The sequence below is a fragment of the Schistocerca gregaria genome, chromosome 1 (genome assembly GCF_023897955.1).
Source record: "Schistocerca gregaria isolate iqSchGreg1 chromosome 1, iqSchGreg1.2, whole genome shotgun sequence".
In the NCBI taxonomy this organism is placed as follows: Eukaryota; Metazoa; Arthropoda; class Insecta; order Orthoptera; family Acrididae; genus Schistocerca; species Schistocerca gregaria.
This window is the reverse complement of record NC_064920.1, coordinates 942,353,128-942,373,209: the sequence shown is the minus strand read 5'-3', so window position 1 is coordinate 942,373,209 and position 20,082 is coordinate 942,353,128. Positions and strand designations below refer to the sequence as shown.

The following is a 20,082-nucleotide window of genomic DNA, read 5'->3' as shown; positions in this document are numbered from 1 at the left end:
GATTCGAACTTGTGACCGTAGCAGCCATGTGGTTTCGCACTGAAGTGCCTGGAACTCATTCACGTGAATGAATTTGGTATAGCCATCCTGTTTGACTCATTCTATTATCCAAATTATGTGATGGAAAAAAAAAGCTAGGTAAATTAATCATTAAATATCATGGCACTTTCTCTTGCCCAAAATACTTACTGCTATTAAAATGAAGGATATCAGTTGTTACACAAGTAGTATTAGCTACTGCTTTTGTGCCAACAAAGTTCTGAATACATGTACGGACTGAATATTTACAGTGTGTACTTTTTGCAACTAAAGGCTCCTTACTATGTGCACACCAAGTTTGAGGATATGTCTCAGCACACAAACTATTAGATTTTGTTTCAATGTTTAACAATAGTTACTTAAAAAATACATTTATCTATGTTGGAAGATTTGTGACAGTGTAGTAGAAATCATGAAACACTTCCTAGAATGATAATTTTCAGCTTTTTCCATTCGATGTCTCATCTCAGACATGCCTTATCGAAAGTTTCATTCAAGCCAACTGTAGCATTTGTGTGAGACAAACTCAGTATTTCACATGGCAGTGTAAATAAAATATTCCAGTGCATACATGTCCAAAGGAACAGGCTCTGTGATGTCTACAACTGCCAGGGATGTGGCAGTGAAGCATGCAATTGGTTTGGGAGACCGCTCACAGTAAGTGGGAAATCCACATTCGAGTCCCATCTGGCACAAATTTTCAATGTTATCATTTCATTCTACAACAGAAGGTTGTTGTTAGTCACTACTGTGAACACATTTCATGTATGGCAGTGTAAAGATGGCCTCACTGGGTACTGTGGCTATTCTTAATTGAGAATGTATACTGAACCCAGTATAAGGCGGTGGGTGTTCCATTTGTGCAACATTCTGTCACCCATTTGTGCAACATTCTGTCACAGAGCATCTTGTGGTGCCTTAGAATAAGACAGCATCAATATCATGGAGACTCCTCTTGTCTTCCTCGCCCCCCCCCCCCCCCCCCCACCCATTCCACCTCCCACCCCCACCCCCCCCTCCCCAATGAAAAAGTTCAAAACTATGTACTGCTGGTTGATTTGCTCACATGTGAAGAGACCCTGTTTGGTGACAGTTATAGTGCCACACTGGAACGGTTGCAGAAAATGATTCATTGGAAAAGATTAGGATCATTTTCAAAACTGTTTGTGTTGTTGCCTGACCACAAATGGCCATAGTTCTGTGCAGTTTGGTCCAATGTTTTCAGTGTCTTGTATTGCACCACCCACTTCTTGCACCAAATGGTTTTCGTGTATTCAGACCATTAAAGAAACACTTGACCAGTTGCCACTTTAGTTCCAGTTCCAAAATTTAGGGACCCCCCTCTATACGTTAATGAGAAGCAAAAATAATATTCTTATCATTTCCAGATATGTTAAACAGCCATTAGTACACACTGACACACACACACACACACACACACACACACACACACACACACACAATATGAAGTTGATTTATTAACAAGTCTTAAAATGAAAGTCTAATCAGCAGTAAGATATCACAGCATCATGTGTGTGGCTGATTGTCATTCATCACTTCAGTTTCAAAGTAAATGGAAATTTATTTTGTAGAATTCTTTTTCTGTCTTTCTTTTTAGATATACTGTGTAATACAAATTTTCAGCTTATGTATGGTTATATACATGCCAGTTATTTTTTCCCAGCACTCGACTGGATTTTTCACCTGTTTGAACTGACTGTAAATTTGATTGAAGGTGGCTATGCGATGGCGTACAGAACAAGAAGTTGTTGTAGGGAAAGGCCAGTTTAGCTGTGGAGAAAAACACTGCTCATCTAAGGAGGACTTACATACATGGGAAGTGAACTTTGGTTACATTGAAAATGGTGAAAAGAAGAATGCACTAGTTAAAGCAAGTAAGTACTTGGTCCCATCCATATAAATATTGATGTGGCTGTATCTAAAACATTGTGGTTTCAAGTAGTCGATACTGATACTACAAAGTTCATCCTCTAGAATAGTGCCTTACCATCTTATATAGGATTTCTTACCCTGGCCAGACCACACTCCCACCTTTTACCTTCTTGTAAGATCCACATACCCAGTGGAGCTTGCTGTCTCTTAGTTGCTAGCTTTGAAGCTCGCACTGAAGTTACCTCTGCCTTGATGATCAACACATGCAACCTGTAGTACAAAGACTGCCCTTTTCCGTGTTCATCTGAAATCTGTGCCAGTCCAACTCCCACCACACACTTTTCTTGTCACCATTGACACCACCTTTCTGTATACCAACATTCCTCATGTACATGGTCTATGTGCTGCTGAACATTACTTCATCCAGCACCCACCTGACACCAAACCTGCTCGCAAACAGTCAGGGGTACAGCCATGGGAACCAGGGTGGCTCTTTCCTGTGCTGGCCTTTCATGGGTCACTTAGAGGGGCCTTTCCTGGGATCTGTTAATCTTCAGGCCCTGGTTTGGTATAGATACATTGATGACATCTTCGCATATTGTGAATTGTGATTTATTTGTCTCGTAATGTACATAATCTAAATAATTTTAATTCAGGTTCAGGAGAAACATCAAATTGTGGTAAAATTTCACCATAAACAAAGAACAGCTGATGTTAACAAACAGTGTCAAAATAATAACCCAATTTTGTTATATATACCTAAAATGAAATCTAACACTTACTTAGCCCTTGCTCAAATTATCATTTCATCCTACATGAATTCCTCTATTGAATAGTAGTATTTCTCCCACAGAATCTGCTGTAGCCTCAGTTTTAAAATTTGTGGCTTCATATTAAATATGTTTTTGCCCATTAACTTTTTATATATTGCCATCCCCACATATTGGAGTCCGTGCATATAATTTCAATTTGTGTGTTGGCAGCATGAAATTATTTATATTTGTTGTGTTATATGTATGGTTAAAATGATTATCCTCAAATAATTTTTGTGTGCTGTGTAAGAAGATAATAATTTCATAAATGTATATGCAAGGAACAGTTAGAATTTGTAGTTTCCTCAATAGTGGGTGACAAGACTCTGCTGTGCAGTACTCGTGTATTGGACAATTTTCTTTTGCGGTTTCAGTATTCAAGATACACTACTTGAACTTCCCCAGAAAATTATCCCATATCAAATGATGAATTTAAAATAGCTATGATAAGCAATTCTTGGCCATGTTGACCTATTGAACTTTTTGTAGTCTCTAAATACATTCTCCGTTTAAATTTAACATGGTTGCATTCCGTATCTCTTGCCACTTTCCTCAATGTTGATCTCATCTTCACTGAGGACCAGCTACACACCTCTGTTCTTTCTAAATCTGCAAACAAATAACAATATTTACATTTTGACATTCACCATTCTTTTCATGTCTCTGTGAAATGACACATTGTGCACTGGCTTTATGTAAATATTGTCTGGCCTTTGACACAGGCATGACTATCACAAATTACCAATTAAGATGAGTGGGCGTAGACAGAGGGTGTATTATAGTATTACACAATGTACTGTTGCAGAGCATGCTCTATAACATGACAGTTGTGTCCTCGGTGCCTGTTTCACCACACGTGCCCTCTGGATTCCCTCTCCTCAGACCAGTTTCTCAGAACTTGTAGGTGGGAACTGACATTATAATGTGTGCTTGGTCTTGGCATTTGTTTTCAGTAATTATTCTTTTAGTTCACGCCCTTTTATTTTTCTGTATCTTTTATTTTCTGACCTGACAAGTTTTTCCCTGCACCCTTACTTGTCTACCATGCATAACACACTGTTTCCACTTTTTCACTGTGTTTTACGTTCCATCTGAAGTTCTCCGTTGGTCAAATCTCGTTTGGTGCAGGCTCCAGCAACCAGTCTTCCCTTCTCATCCCAGCCAGCAATTTTCCTCTGGATGACTTTCCTGTAACTCATTCCATTTTCAAAACCTCAGCAGCTGTTTTCCTTCCTCACTCTTCCTTTCCCTTCAACCCTTTTACCAGAAGAAGGTGCCATTGGCCCCAAAAGCTCGTGCTTTCCCACATCTTTTAAGTGTTTTGTCCTGCTGCTGCTTGGTGAATAGATGTTTTATTTATCCATATTATGTTCTCAGACACTGATTATTTTGGCTTATAAATTTAAAACAAAAATGTCTTTGGCATAATTCATATCAATTCAGGCAGGCTAGGAAATTATCTTACTGTCGTAGTCTCAGATGTTATTGAATTGCCGGCCGCGGTGGTCTCGCGGTTCTAGGCGCGCAGTCCGGAACCGTGCGACTGCTACGGTCGCAGGTTCGAATCCTGCCTCGGGCATGGATGTGTGTAATGTCCTTAGGTTAGTTCGGTTTAAGTAGTTCTAAGTTCTAGGGGACTGATGACCACAGCAGTTGAGTCCCGTAGTGCTCAGAGCCATTTGAACCATTTTGTTATTGAATTTAGCATATGTTGAAATGAAGGACTAAGTAAGGAACACTTTTTTTTTTTATTTCTCCAAAAAAATGTTCTACTCTGAGATACAGCTCTCCAAAGATGACACTGGCATACCATTTTGAAGATGTGAATTTTGGAAAAAATAGTTGTATATATTTTGTTGTTTTTTTTTTTTATTGAAAGATGATTGTGTTATGATTACAAAGAAATCCTCCACAAAATTTTGATTTTTTTTTTTTTTTCTGTTGATTGGTACCATATAGTTCTATATTCCCTGAAGAGGAGAGCTTCCACTTTTAGGTTGAACAGGTTTTTTAAACAATTGATATTTTTGCCATACATAAAACCTGTTTTATTATCAAATTCCAAGCTCATAAAAATCAAAACCTAGTCTTATTTAACATAATTTTAGTTCTGAAAAATGAGTAAGAGACTCATTTTTCAAACATTTTAAACGGTTCCAAAATGTATGTGAAAGGTCCAAAGACTTAAAAGGTTTCAATTTATACAACTTCTGTGCACTCTGTTTTGTACTGAAATCAGCCAGTCAATGAACTAAAAGTGTGTGTCTATAATCTCTGCAATCCACCAGCCAAAGTTATACACACACACACACGCCACAAACATCCCATTTCTCAGGTTGTGAATCTGAATATAATCCTGCTGTTTCTGAGGTGTTGGCTGAAAGAATGAAATTTCTTCTTTCTTGCTCTTTAAAGTGTATGCAATATGAGTTCACCCATCACTTTGAGTCCAAAAATGAGCCTTCTAAATTCCTTTCACAGGAGTAGTTTGTTTGGACCGTTCTTTTTTCTGCTCACAGAATTCTTTGATTTCCTATTTGGATAAAGTAATGAGGGCTCTGGATGTGTAAGATTTCACAACTCTCGTAAAATCCTCGGCATTCTGGTTTGCAGCTGTACTTGGTCTGGAAAGATATTTTGTAGCTCGGTGCTTCAGCAGGCCCCCTACACTATCACAAGCAACTTACTCAATTCAAACAGCTGGTAACGATTTTTAAAATGACTAGGAGCACCATCAGAAATAATGATGATCTTCTTTGTCCCTGTTTGCAGTTGAAGAATTGTTGTGCATTCCTAGCAAAGCATGTGCTGAGTTATGTCGTGTGTCATCACTTATAACTGCAACACTTGTGGTCTTGTTCTGAAAATATGTCACTCCTGTAAAAATTGAAACCTGTCATTACTCCAATGATACCCTTGTACTTCTTGTAGTAGGTTTACAGACCTGGTCTCAGCAAAATCACAATGATGCGCTAAACATAATTCTTCAGCCTGTACACACTCTTTCACTTCTGCAATGTGTTGTTTTTGTTTCTTCAGATGCTTGTGTGTTATTGCTTTCACTGACCGTTTACCAAGTTCGTCAATGAAACTGTCAAATACAACAGTTTTCTTAATTAGTTTATTTTCCTCCCATGTCGCATATGTAATTTCTGCAGAGTTATCTACTACGTCTTGTAGGCCAAGTGTTTGTAAAGGCCAAGTGTTTGTAAAGACAGTCCTCCCTTTCCAGGGCAGTCACCACGTCCTTCAAACAAACAAGTCTCTCACTTTACGTCACAGACTACTTATGACTTCACATGCCCAACCGAGGAGTCATATGTCAAGTGCTCCAGTAAGGTCTTCAAAGTTATCTCACGAAGTTCTAAATTCTCGCAGTACACACATAAGCAGACATCTCTAGATGAGTGTGGAACTACCCACTTAGGACACAGTGCATAAAATTTTGATCTTCCAATATGTGAAGTTGTATAGTTGCTCTTATAAACTGCAAAAGTTTCTTAAATACTGCAAGTCATGTACCTCTTCACTTTCACAACTTTTTGATCTCCAACTGTTACAGTTATAGTGCCTTTTTTGTTGGCAGTCTGGCGAGAACAGTTCCATTTATCTTCCACATAAAATGATTGCACTATTTGAACTTGAGTTGTTACTACAGGATGACCATAATAGGGATTTGTTCTTCCAAAGACTCCTTTTACAGGCATCACATTTCTTGATTTGTCTCCATGTACTTTGATACTGATGGAACATGATTCAAAGTTGTTTTCTTTGAAAATGTCTGGTGTATAAAACTTGTTATCTTTTTGCTGTAGGATGCACCATATTCAACAGTTGAATTGATATTTGTGAAAAATTCCTGGCAAGAGGTGGAAGAGTGCTTTGGTTCATTTTCTTCTGAAGATGGAATTTCTGCTTTGAAGAATGTGTAGTGCTGTAGTGTATTCATCATAGCTTTAGTAATTTCTCTGTGCTTTCTTGATGCATAGAGCTTAAGACTCGACTTCACTGACCACAGTTTCTTAACAGGTCTAACACCCACTTCTGTAGTTGACTGATTCAGGGTATTTAATTTTTCCTCTGTTGATGCAAAATTTGCATCATCTGCACCAAGGGAAGCTTCACCTTGTTCATATACTATCATTGTTTTAATTCTGTCAAAGCATTTAGAACACAAAAAGTCATCACTGGAAACGTCTTCACTTTGAAACAGCCTTCAAATGAGGACACTTATTCCGAACCTGAACAGAGTCTGTTTCTTTTTTTGTCTTACATATCACTCTTTTATGGATATGCAAATACACTCCTGGAAATGGAAAAAAGAACACATTGACACCTGTGTGTCAGACCCACCATACTTGCTCCGGACACTGCGAGAGGGCTGTATAAGCAATGATCACACGCACGGCACAGCGCACACACCAGGAACCGCGGTGTTGGCCGTCGAATGGCGCTAGCTGCGCAGCATTTGTGCACCGCCGCCGTCAGTGTCAGCCAGTTTGCCGTGGCATACGGAGCTCCATCGCAGTCTTTAACACTGGTAGCATGCCGCGACAGCGTGGACGTGAACCGTATGTGAAGTTGACGGACTTTGAGCAAGGGCATATAGTGGGCATGCAGGAGGCCGGGTGGACGTACCGCCGAATTGCTCAACACGTGGGGCGTGAGGTCTCCACAGTACACCGATGTTGTCGCCAGTGGTCGGCGGAAAGTGCAGGTGCCCGTCGACCTGGGACCGGACCGTAGCGACGCACGGATGCACGCCAAGACCGTAGGATCCTACGCAGTGCCGTAGGGGACCGCACCACCACTTCAGAGCAAATTAGGGACACTGTTGCTCCTGGGGTATCGGCGAGGACCATTCGCAACCGTCTCCATGAAGCTGGGCTACGGTCCCGCACACCGTTAGGCCGTCTTCCGCTCACGCCCCAACATCGTGCAGCCCACCTCCAGTGGTGTCGCGACAGGTGTGAATGGAGGGACGAATGGAGACGTATCGTTTTCAGCGATGAGAGTCGCTTCTGCCTTGGTGCCAATGATGGTCGTATGCGTGTTTGGCGCCGTGCAGGTGAGCGCCACAATCAGGACTGCATACGACCGAGGCACACAGGGCCAACACCCGGCATCATGGTGTGGGGAGCGATCTCCTACACTGGCCGTACACCTCTGGTGATCGTCGAGGGGACACTGAATAGTGCACGGTACATCCAAACCCTCATCGAACCCATCGTTCTACCATTCCTAGACCGGCAAGGGAACTTGCTGTTCCAACACGTCCGCATGTATCCCGTGCCACCCAACGTGCTCTAGAAGGTGTAAGTCAACTACCCTGGCCAGCAAGATCTCCGGATCTGTCCCCCATTGAGCATGTTTGGGACTGGATGAAGCGTCGTCTCACGCGGTCTGCTCGTCCAGCAAGAACGCTGGTCCAACTGAGGCGCCAGGTGGAAATGGCATGGCAAGCCGTTCCACAGGACTACATCCAGCATCTCTACGATCGTCTCCATGGGAGAATAGCAGCCTGCATTGCTGCGGAAGGTGGATATACACTGTACTAGTGCCGACATTGTGCATGCTCTGTTGCCTGTGTCTATGTGCCTGTGGTTCTGTCAGTGTGATCATATGATGTATCTGACCCCAGGAATGTGTCAATAAAGTTTCCCCTTCCTGGGACAATGAATTCACCGTGTTCTTATTTCAATTTCCAGGAGTGTAGTCAGCACACTTCATTTTCCTGTGGCCCCAGTCAGAAGACATCTCAAACAGTCCTTTTCACAAAAGACATTGAAACTGTGTCAAATGGGGCAAATTCCTGATGAAAACACGGAACTCACTGGATGGTCTCAGATTTCTGAGAAGCATGTTCAGTAAACAAATTTGCACTGAGCAACTACAATACAGAAAAATGCAATGAACAACCATGACAAAGAAACTGACAAGAAACCACAACAAAGTGTAAGAAATAACTCCAACAAAAACATTAGAAATAAACATTGTAACAAGAAACAAGTAAGAAACAACTTCAGTGAAGACATACATCAGCCTTGAAACTCAAAGCTCCCCTTTAAAGAGAATATAGTAGTACATGCTACTAACAAGCAGGAAAAAATCTGACTTTTCTGGATTGGCATTTTTTTTTGGGGGGGGGAAGTTCTCTAAATTATAAAAAAGAATTCAAAAGGCGAGAGTAGAAGAACATTGACAGATAGGACCAAACGGAGGATAGTATTGTAATCATAAAGGAATTATCTAAAATAAAATAAAAAAAACAACACTCGCCAAAATATTTAGAACTCTTACAGAGATAAAGCATTTAAAATTTGTTTACAAAATTCGCATCTTCAAAATAGTGTTCGCAGTGTCGTCTTTGGAATCCTATATCTCAGGCAGGAAGTTTTTTGGGGAAAACAAAAAAATACATGTTTCTTAAGCCTGAATTTTAACATATGCTAAATTCTCTAACATCTGAGACTATATGAAGGTAACCCCCCTGCCTGAAGTGACACAGATTATGCCCATTATGAAATTGTGATTTGGATTTCAGACGGATTCTTTACTTGCTAGAAAACTATTATGGACAGGCAACAGAAAGTAAAGGTTACAAAATTTTAATATTAATTTTTAAATCTTCCTTTTATAATACAGACAGGGGGGGGGGGGGGGGATTGAAGGAAAGTGGTGGGCAGGCAAAGATGTGGAAGGAAACTATTGGAGTGTCAGAAGGATCTAACTGTATGGAAGATATTGGGCAGCTGGTTACTAGATTTTTGGAAAGCTTCTTGAGGTGATCGTTGTGCAGTAGTTGCTAGTTTTTGAGGGATGTGGTAGATGACGCACCTTGTAGTTGACAGTGAACTTGAATTTATAGAAATCAGCCAAAGGTACAATATTAATGCCTGCAAAATATTCAATAAAATTATTTGTTACCAACAAGTGCAGTGTAAGGAATCAAAAGCGGAGGCATAACTCGAATCTATTAATGAATGTGTGAATATAGATTGGGAGTCCAAAAGCATATTTGTTGAAGGAATTAAGTTTTCTGTTGTAGGATCCTTATTATAAAGGGTATACTCTGGAGAGAGGTCTTAATGGCAGGAGAAGAGAATACTAATGACAGGATGGAGAAGTAAGGAGGGGAGAAAAGAGGGAGTACGTGGCAGGGAGAGATGCAGTATGGTGGAGAAAGTATATTTTAAAAACTTTATTATTTTGAATAAGACATAGAAACAGTCTTTAAGACTCGTAAGGAAATTCATTACAATTACAACAGTATAAAAATGGAAAAACAAGGTGTAAACACACAGTTAATAATAATGATCTAGTTTATGCTGAGACAAATAATTTCCAAAATAGAACAGTCCACATGAGTCATATGTTAGCCTTTTAAATATTTTAAGTTTTATTGTAATGTATCAACATTTTCTCTTGCAGGACTTTGTACCATGTGTTCAGAAAAATTGAATTACAAACATAAAAGGCGTGAAATTACACGTAAGAAAAAAAGAAGACTAAAAGGTCTTCCTGAAATCGAACCGAATAAAAAATTGCGAAAGGATGAGGATGATGATAGGGACGTGAACCAGGAATTAAATCCAGAGATAAAAGAAGAGGATGAAAGTGCATTGTGGAGGGAGGCTCATCAGGGAACAGAAGAGAAAACTAGAGATCAAGAGTTCGAAGAATATTTAGAGGATTTATTCATGTAATATAAGCATGTGTGTGGCACAGCCCTCACAGTGTTTTGTATGTGATATATTATGTATGAATGTTGCAATGTTTTCTCGTTATGCGAATAAAATATGCTAAATGTCAATTCACTGACTTCTGTGCTTTCAAAGCTGATCCCTTTTCCTGTCCCCCTCCCCCTCCTCTTTGAATAATAACCAAACCAAGCATGTTGAAGCAATGTTCCATGAAAATTTGACTTCCCATGCAGTATAATCTGGTACAGTCAAATCTATGCACAAATGCCACTTTGGTTTACTCTTTTTTTTAGCAGTGTAGCTAAAAGAGAAAATCTGAGCATCATAAGCAACTTCATAATTATCACATGGTGTTAGTTTTGTAATAAATATTCAAAAAACAGAATATACAAAGAAAAGGTTTTTTTTCTTTTCTTTTCAAAGAAAAGCCTCCCCTCATGAACCATGGACCTTGCCGTTGGTGGGGAGGCTTGCGTGCCTCAGCGATACAGATAGCTGTACCGTAGATGCAACCACAACGGAGGGGTATCTGTCGAGAGGCCAGACAAACGTGTGGTTCCTGAAGAGGGGCAGCAGCCTTTTCAGTAGTTGCAAGGGCAACAGTCTGGATGATTGACTGATCTGGCCTTGTAACAATAACCAAAACGGCCTTGCTGTGCTGGTACTGCGAATGGCTGAAAGCAAGGGGAAACTACGGCATGCAGCTTTACTGTATGATTAAATGATGATGGCGTCTTCTTGGGTCAAATATTCCGGAGGTAAAATAGTACCCCATTCGGATCTCCGGGTGGGGACGACTCACGAGGATGTCATTATCAGCAGAAAGAAAACTGGCGTTCTACGGATCGGAGCGTGGAATGTCAGATCCCTTAATCGGGCAGGTAGGTTAGAAAATTTAAAAAGGGAAATGGATAGGTTAAAGTTACATATAGTGGGAATTAGTGAAGTTCGGTGGCAGGAGGAACAAGATTTCTGGTCAGCTGACTACAGGGTTATAAACACAAAATCAAATAGAGGTAATGCGGGTGAGCTACTACAAACAGCATAGTGAACGCATTATTGTGGCCAAGATAGATACGAAGCCCACGCCTACTACAGTAGTATAAATTTATATGCCAACTAGCTCTGCAGATGATGAAGAAATTGAAGAAATGTATGATGAAATAAAAGAAATTATTCAGATAGTAAATGGTGATGAAAATTTAATAGTCATGGGTGACTGGAATTCGGCAGTAGGAAAAGGGAGAGAAGGAAACATAGTAGGTGAATATGGATTGGGGCTAAGAAATGAAAGAGGAACCCGCCTGGTAGAATTTTGCACAACTTAATCATAGCTAATACTTGGTTTAAGAATCATAAAAGAAGGTTGTATACATGGAAGAACCCTGGAGATACTAAAAGGTATCAGATAGATTATATAATGGTAAGACAGAGATTTAGGAATCAGGTTTTAAATTGTAAGACATTTCCAGGGGCAGATGTGGACTCTGACCACAATCTATTGGTTATGACCTGGAAATTAAAACTGAAGAAACTGCAAAAAGAAGGGAACTTAAGGAGATAGAACCTGGATAAACTGAAAGAACTAGAGGTTGTACAGAGTTTCAGGGAGAGCGTAAGAGAACAATTGACAGGAATGGGGGAAACAAACACAGTAGAAGAAGAATGGGTAGCTTTGAAGGATGAAGTAGTGAAGGCAGCAGATAATCAAGTAGGTAAAAAGATGAGGACAAGTAGAAATCCTTGGGTAAGAGAAGAAATATTGAATTCAATTGATGAAAGGAGAAAATATAAAAATGCAGTAAATGAAGCAGGCAAAGAGGAATACAAACGTCTCAAAAATGCAAAATGGCTAAGCAGGGATGGCTAGAGGACAAATGTAAGAATGTAGGGGCTTATCTCACTAGGGGCAAGATAGATACTGCCTACAGGGAAATTAAAGAGACGTTTGGAGATAAGAGAACCACTTGCATGAATATCAAGAGCTCAGGTGGAAACCCAGTTCTAAGCAAAGTAGGCAAAGCAGAAAGGTGGAAGGAGCATATAGAGGGTCTATACAAGGGTGATGTACTTGAGGACAATATTATGGAAATGGAAGAGGATGTGGATGAAGATGAAATGGGAGATACGATACTGCGTGAAGAGTTTGACAGAGCACTGAAAGACCACAGTCGAAACAGGGCCCCCGGAATAGACAACATTCCATTGGAACTACTGACGGCCTTGGGAGAGCCAGTCCTGACAAAACTCTACCATCTGGCGAACAAGATGTATGAGACAGGCGAAATACCCGTAGACTTCAAGAAGAATATAATAATTCAAATCTCAAAGAAAGCAGGTGTCGACAGATGTGAAAATTACCGAACAATCAGTTTAATAAGCCACAGCTGCAAAATACTAACACAAATTATTTACAGACGAATGGAAAAACTAGTAGAAGCCGACCTCCGGGAAGATCAGTTTGGATTCCATAGAAATGTTTGAACACGTGAGGCAATACTGACCTTACAACTTATCTTACAAGAAAGATTAAGGAAAGGCAAACCTACATTTCTAGCATTCGTAGGCATAGAGAAAGCTTTTAACAATGTGGACTGGAATACTCTCTTTCAAATTCTAAAGGTGCAGGGGTAAAATACAGGGAGCGAAAGGCTATTTACAATTTGTACAGAAACCAGATGGCAGTTATAAGAGTCGAGGGACATGAAAGGGAAGCAGTTGTTGGGAAGGGAGTGAGACAGGGTTGTAGCCTCTCCCCGATGTTATTCAATCTCTATGTTGAGCAAGCAGTAAAGGAAACAAAAGAAAAATTTGGGGTAGGTATTAAAATCCATGGAGAAGAAATAAAAACTTTCAGGTTCACCGACGACATCGTAATTCTTTCAGAGACAGCAAAGGACTTGGAAGAGCAGTTGAATGGAATGGATAGTATCTTGAAAGCAGGATATAAGATGAAAATCATCAAAAGCAAAACAAGGATAATGGAATGTAGTCGAATTGAGTCGAGTGATGCTGAGGGAATTAGATTGTGAAATGAGACACTTTAAAGTAGTAAACGAGTTTTGCTATTTGTGGAGCAAAATAACTGATGATGGTCGAAGTAGAGAGGATATAAAATGTAGACTGGCAATGGGAAGGAAAGTGTTTCTGAAGAAGAGAAATTTGTTAACATCTAGTATAGATTTAAGTGTCAGGAAGTCATTTCTGAAAGTATTTGTATGGAGTGTAGCCATGTATGGAAGTGAAACATGGACAATAAATAGTTTGGACAACAGGAGAATAGAAGCTTTCGAATGGTGCTACAGAAGAATGCTGAATATTAGATGGGTAGATCACATAACTAATGAAGAAGTATTGAATAGGATTGGGGAGAAGAGAAGTTTGTGGCACAACTTGACCAGAAGAAGGGATCGGTTGGTAGGACATGTTCTGAGGCATCAAGGGATCACCAATTTAGTATTGGAGGGCAGTGTGGAGGGTAAAAATCGTAGAGGGAGACCAAGAGATGAATACACTATGCAGATTCAGAAGGATGTAGGTTGCAGTAGGTACTTGGAGATGAAGAAGCTTGCATAGGATAGAGTAGCATGGAGAGCTGCATCAAACCAGTCTCAGGACTGAAGACCACAACAAACAACAACAAAGTAAAGTGTCTGTAGCTGTACTTTTATATAAACTCTTACTGTTATGCTAGAAAGAGATAGAGGGAAGAGGAAAGATCACTTTCTGCCTGAGATTTAAAGAGGCACTACATCTCACTTTCCCACAGTGAAAGCAAAATTTTACTTTTTGCATCTGATTTGGGAAAATGCATAATCATTTCTCAGTCCTTAACCAGAAAAAATGGCACCATGTTAATGAACTGTGTTAAACAGAATACAGTTTCCTGCAACTAAATGAAAAATGTGAGCATCAGGTCCAGCTTAAGAATGATGTACACTATGTTAGTTTTTATCAATAAAGTGGACAAAAGGAATGGTAATACTCCAACAGCTCATGACTTCTAACTGATATCACCTTGGGGCTTCATGTTTGTTTACTCCTTAGTACATCTTCTAAAACATTGGCGAATGCCATGATTGACAACAAAGCAGTTCGGCTGAGGTTTCCAAAAAAGCAGCATTCTTACAGTGCTGTGCAGTATAAATCTTACCTTCTGGGAGTGTGACAATAGTTATGAGTTTATCATTAACCAAACCGATCCTTGCAGAGGAAACAGTATAATAAAAAAATGTCCCGTATGAACTTCTGTGTGAACTGTATCATGTTGAGGCAGAGATCATGAAACCACACCTTAGAATTTCACCTCCTTTCTCACCTCTACATCATGCATATGTACTGAGGTAATAAATGTGCATCTTATTTGTATAGGAGTATTCTGCAAAATGTGACTGTATTCACTTAGGGGCTTTGTAACCAAAGACCAGAATGTCACCAATATAGGATGAATTGTTATATTACCAGCTACATTAACTGTCAGTTCAAGGCAGTAATTAGTGGAATCCTTTCGGAGTTTTCTTCAGGATACCGCAGTTGTGTTTGAGTCTGTAACTTTTACGTCTACTTCACTTGATGATTGGTTCACTATACTTGTTTGTCTTTTCGTATGATTCCTTTAACCCTTCCATTCATCACTTTGGGTTTCCATGAATGTAGATGGACTGTTGGTTGGCCAGGGTGTTCCACCAGCTACTGATAATTGTTTGGTTTTCGCCTGCACTGAAAGCCAGGCATCACTACAGGGCCCACATGGTTATGCTGTCAATTGCAACTTGGAGGTGTTGACTAATGTGACAGGTGTTCATGCTCTGTTTGAAGACTGCTGTGTTGTCTGTTTAAAGTGTGAGCTGGATGCAGTCTGCCATTTTCCACATGTCTTGGAAAGTGACCTCCAACTTCTCCTTTGCTACCATGAGGCAGTATGCAAATAAACTATTTATTGAACTTGGAATTCTATTATAAATTCCACCAATTCAATTCTTGTGCACTTAATGACATCTATGTAATTCAGGCCCCTATTGAAGAATCAGATTGGGTGAGGTCATAGAAAGTGGTTATGCATGTAAATTATTAACATCAAGTTAATGCCACCAACGGAATTTACATATACTCATTAAGGAGCTGATGTCTTTTGTGTGTGACTAGATTAATAACTTAATAGAAAGATTCTACAATTATAAAACCAAGCAATGTGAATTCGCACTTCCCCTTAACTGAATGAGCACAAGATTCTAGACCACGTTCTTTCCATTAGTATCTAATCACAGAAATAATGCGAGAGAGTGCTGTGATGATCAACGGCACAGTGGCCACCCGTTTCACGTTTATAAACTGCAAGGCTGATCGTGCTGCAGCCAGAACTGCGTATATTACCTATTCTGCTCTACGACGAGGTCCCCAGGTGACTGTTCGTCATGCTGTTATGCCGATCAGGTATGATGTCGCTGCAATCACAGTGGAGTGTGTACATAACATAGCTCCAAGAAATGATCTGGAGTTCCAGGTAAGGTACACAACTACCCCATATCGCCCAGTACAGAGTACTGTGGCCTCATCAGAAGGATGCTGAAATACAATTGTCCCATTTCTACCAAAATCTAGTGCGGCCTGCCGCTCTGCTGCTGCGGCTGTCCAATTGCAACATCTTAACAACTTTTTAACCAATGAGCACTACTCCCGCTTGATTGTGAGTGCACAGGAACCACCACTTACGTCACATCAATCTGGTCAATCGCGGTCGCCTGCGGAAATCACCGCTTGTCTGAAAAACTTTCCAGATGTTTGCTTGGTATCAGCGTCTAAATGGACACATTCTGCTCCTGTGTCCCAGGCTCAAAAAAAGGAGAGTGGGGGATTCGCAGAGGTACATTCCTTGCTGGCAATGTCACTCATGACCCTTTCATGAGCCCAGGGTGACATGGCTGAGGGAAAAACAGGGTCTCCCTGTGTTATTCACTTTGGGGAGACATTCTGCTTGCCTTACAGTGTTCTGTTGAAAATGCTGCCTGCCAATCGGGCCACATCAAAGTGCTGCTGTCTCTAAACCAAACCACTAGCAAGATTTGCTGTTAATATTATTAATAGATATACCATTGCCTTTGAGAAATCTAAGTTTAGTTAAATACTGTGTTAGGTTCTTGCACATCTTTTAAATGACATTTAAGGGAAATGTTTCCTAAAGATTTTGTGGATTTTGAATAACTGAAAGTCTACAGAATTAGTTTGGAATACACATGCCAGATGTCTGCCAATATTGTGTCCCAATGTAGTTGAAAGCAATACTTGTTTCTAATAAGTTTCTTGGTAACTTCACTATTATCTGTCCAAGACTAAGATCATGAAGGTATAAATACTTTAAAACAACAGATTCCTGTAAGAACTCTGTTCTAAATAGCACTTTTGAAAATCCATCTTCTATACACCTGAAGCCATACAAATGTAATTTTATCTTCAGGCCACATACATTTTTGAAGTCACTGAGAAGTTGAAAGAATACTACCCACCCTACAAAGCTACTTAATTTAAAACTCCACAAGTGAGGTTGCAGACTTTGATCTTTTCTGTTGTGAATGACTGATACTCATCTGCATCCCAGCTGGACAAGGAAGATGTGTTTACATATTGAATAGGTGCGATTATTGTGAAAGTACAGTACGTGAGCAGTGCTGAGGAATCGACAATAAATCACATAGTAGAGAGCTGCTCACTGCATGCATTTAAAGGCGAGGTGAAAAACTTGAATGAAGTGACAACAAGTGCTGTTTCTGGATGTCAAATTTAAATGGTAATATGTGAATTCATTATATCTATAATTACATATGACAATAATAAAAATACCCCTCCATTCATGTGCAGACTTTGAAATGTGTATCTTGATTTCCACTGGAACAGCATCAGTTGGAAATCTCACATATATCCGAAATCACACTCAGCTTCTTCTTCATTCATTCCATCACAAGATCACTACAAGAATTACGTTTGTAAGGGTAGTAATTGCATCCATTTTTGTCTTTGATACAGTCAACATAAATTTTATTTCTACCGAGTGAGGTGGTGTAGCGGTTTACACTCTGGACTCGCACTGAGGACGATGATGGTTCAAACCTACATTGGCTATCCTGATTTATGTTTTCCATGATTTCCCTAAATTGCTTCAGGTAAATTCCAGGATAGTTCCTTTGGAAGTGCACAGCCAACTTTCTTCCCCCAACCAAATTTTTATTTACTTAATTTGGCTATTTTAAACTGCCAGTACCCACAAAATTAAATAGAAATCACTACCTGACTGTCAGTTACAAAATCCTTTTATAGTTGTTGAACTATTGTATTACTTTGCTAACACTAGCTATTCATTTTATCAAACTTGTCCTGAACTTTATTGCTGTTCTACCTCCTAAACCAACTCTTACTTTTCTTATTGCTTTTCTCATAACTTATGTGTAGTATTGTTCTGCTGACCCTAAAGCAAATAACATCCCTTTAACTTCAGAATTCCATTGGACATTCGGCGTAATATTAGTGACTTGCTGAAATGCTACGCCAGAGTCCAATCTTACAAGTATATGTCACCAGGGGTGTGACTTGACTTTTGGGAACTACCTATATGGTATTGAAGGGTTAAGTACCGGGTATCACACCTTGCAGTCATTGACCACAAAGGTCCCCTGTTTGCAACTAATGGATGAAAAAAAAATTCAAAATTATGTGTGATGTACTGCAGCTGAAAAAAAGTAATGATATACAGATCAGTTTTGTAAGTGGAATAGCTATAGTACAAGCCTCACATGCAGGATGTTGTGGGTTCGAATCTCACAAGATGCTTCTTTATTTTTAAATCTGTATCAAAATTATTTTTATTCAATTAATTGGCTTAAATGTAATTTTTTACACTTATTTCTTTGTCCCATAATTTTAATTGCTATATTAACTTCTTCAATTGCTCTCATTTTTCTTCCAGCAATTCTTTTTCCAGTTGGAATCTTTGGTATGTGAATTTAATTATTTTTATCTATCTGTCATTATATTGAAATATTGCAAAATGCTGATCTATTGGTTAAAGGACAAAATAACCTATTTATACTGACTCGGCGATGGTGCCAAACATGTAAATTTTCTTGAATGTTAATACTGTTCTACAGACAAAATAATGCAAATGAAAACTTAAACCATAAAAAGATTATAACAGAAAACAAATTTCAAGCAAAATGAGGAATAGAAATAATGAATGAGTTCAATAACATGGACAAAATATAGGATGATAAAATGGAAGAAATTAGAATTGATGTTAATACATATAAATAATTTTATCCACATGAACAAAGACTTCAAGTGGAAAAATAATTATAGAATGTGAGTAATTGAAAAAGTGATTAAAATGATGTGACAAAGGAATAGAAACAAAAAAATTACCTTAAGTCAAATTTATTAAAAATAATTATCAGCCATTTCAATAAAGATTTTAAAATAAAAGAATTTCAATGAATCTAATCAGATTAGAACACACAACCTTTTGCATTTGAGGTCTGTACAATAACAGCTATACTACACCAGCCACCTGCATGAATGGTTGCAGGCTGTGATACCTGCGACTTTAACCTGCATTACTATAAATGGTTTCAAAAAGGCATTTACACCACAAGGGACCTCTCCTTGTTAGTCAGTAGTGATACCAACTGAGACATCTGAGGGCACTACACACAATGAGACAAAATTTCAGCCTGACATCACATCTCTGTTTCTCGTCTAGTTTTCAGTACTGATCTCTCCCAGAGATAGGCAATTATGATACACACACTGTGTAAGAGAACTTCTAGGTTGAGATTATTCTCTGAGTTGTCGAAAAAGCAGAACGTAGGGTTCAGTCTGAACTATATTTTTTGAATATTTTTGCAGTGCGTTAAGTGAAATTTTTCAGTAAGTCCACCAGGTAAACGGCAAGAAAAAGACATTAATCTGTTCAACTCGAAATCCCTCCAGAATCCTGATTATCAGGGATACATTCACATTTTTTGTGAAAATGGAATTAATATACTATGAATTATAAGGCCATGTGCAAAAAGAGTTAAACGAGCAATATTGAAATTATAAAGGTTTTTTGTGTCACGAAAACAGTTGATTTCATATTTGCAATGCAATTACATCACTAGGAAAGTGTTTGTGTGTGTACATGCAAGTCTGGTACGAAAAATATTAGGCACAGTCGATAATAAACAATACCGAACAATAAATCTAATTATAAAGAAGACAAGGCTTACTACTCACAGTATTTTATCTTGTGGTAGATTGCCCAGGAGAAATAGAAGAAAATTCTTTGTGAAAGGTGGAAAGGAAGAGATTAATGGCACCAATGGTGTAATTCAGGTTTTGATGAAAATGAGTTTCGTTCTATGAGATGTGTTGGAAACTGCACTCTGTTGGATGGCATAGTGTTGTATGTCTTCGGATGCACAATAGGTTCAAAGGTGGCACCACAAGTTCTACAGTGAAATTGTTTATATGTTATAGTATATAGTAAAGTAAGTCTGACTTACACTACAGTGACATGAAACAAAATTAGATTTTCTGTCCCACCATCTGGAAGTTTCTTTCAATTATTATTATTATTATTGTCTTTATTTTGCAGAAAAGTTCTCAAA

General features: G+C 39.1%; 1 protein-coding gene across 4 annotated transcripts in view; it reads left to right on the top strand.

The window, feature by feature from the left end:
* LOC126275794 (protein FRA10AC1 homolog) overlaps positions 1-10,557 on the top strand; it is a 51,610-nt gene extending 41,053 nt beyond the window's left edge. For all 4 annotated transcript variants that reach the window (XM_049977231.1, XM_049977229.1, XM_049977230.1 and 1 more), the window contains 2 exons: positions 1,775-1,934; positions 10,176-10,557. In XM_049977231.1, the coding sequence (XP_049833188.1) occupies positions 1,775-1,934; positions 10,176-10,450 (435 nt within the window). In that variant the 3' untranslated portion in view covers positions 10,451-10,557. The remainder of the gene's footprint in view (positions 1-1,774; positions 1,935-10,175) is intronic.
* The last annotated feature ends 9,525 nt before the right edge of the window (positions 10,558-20,082 follow it).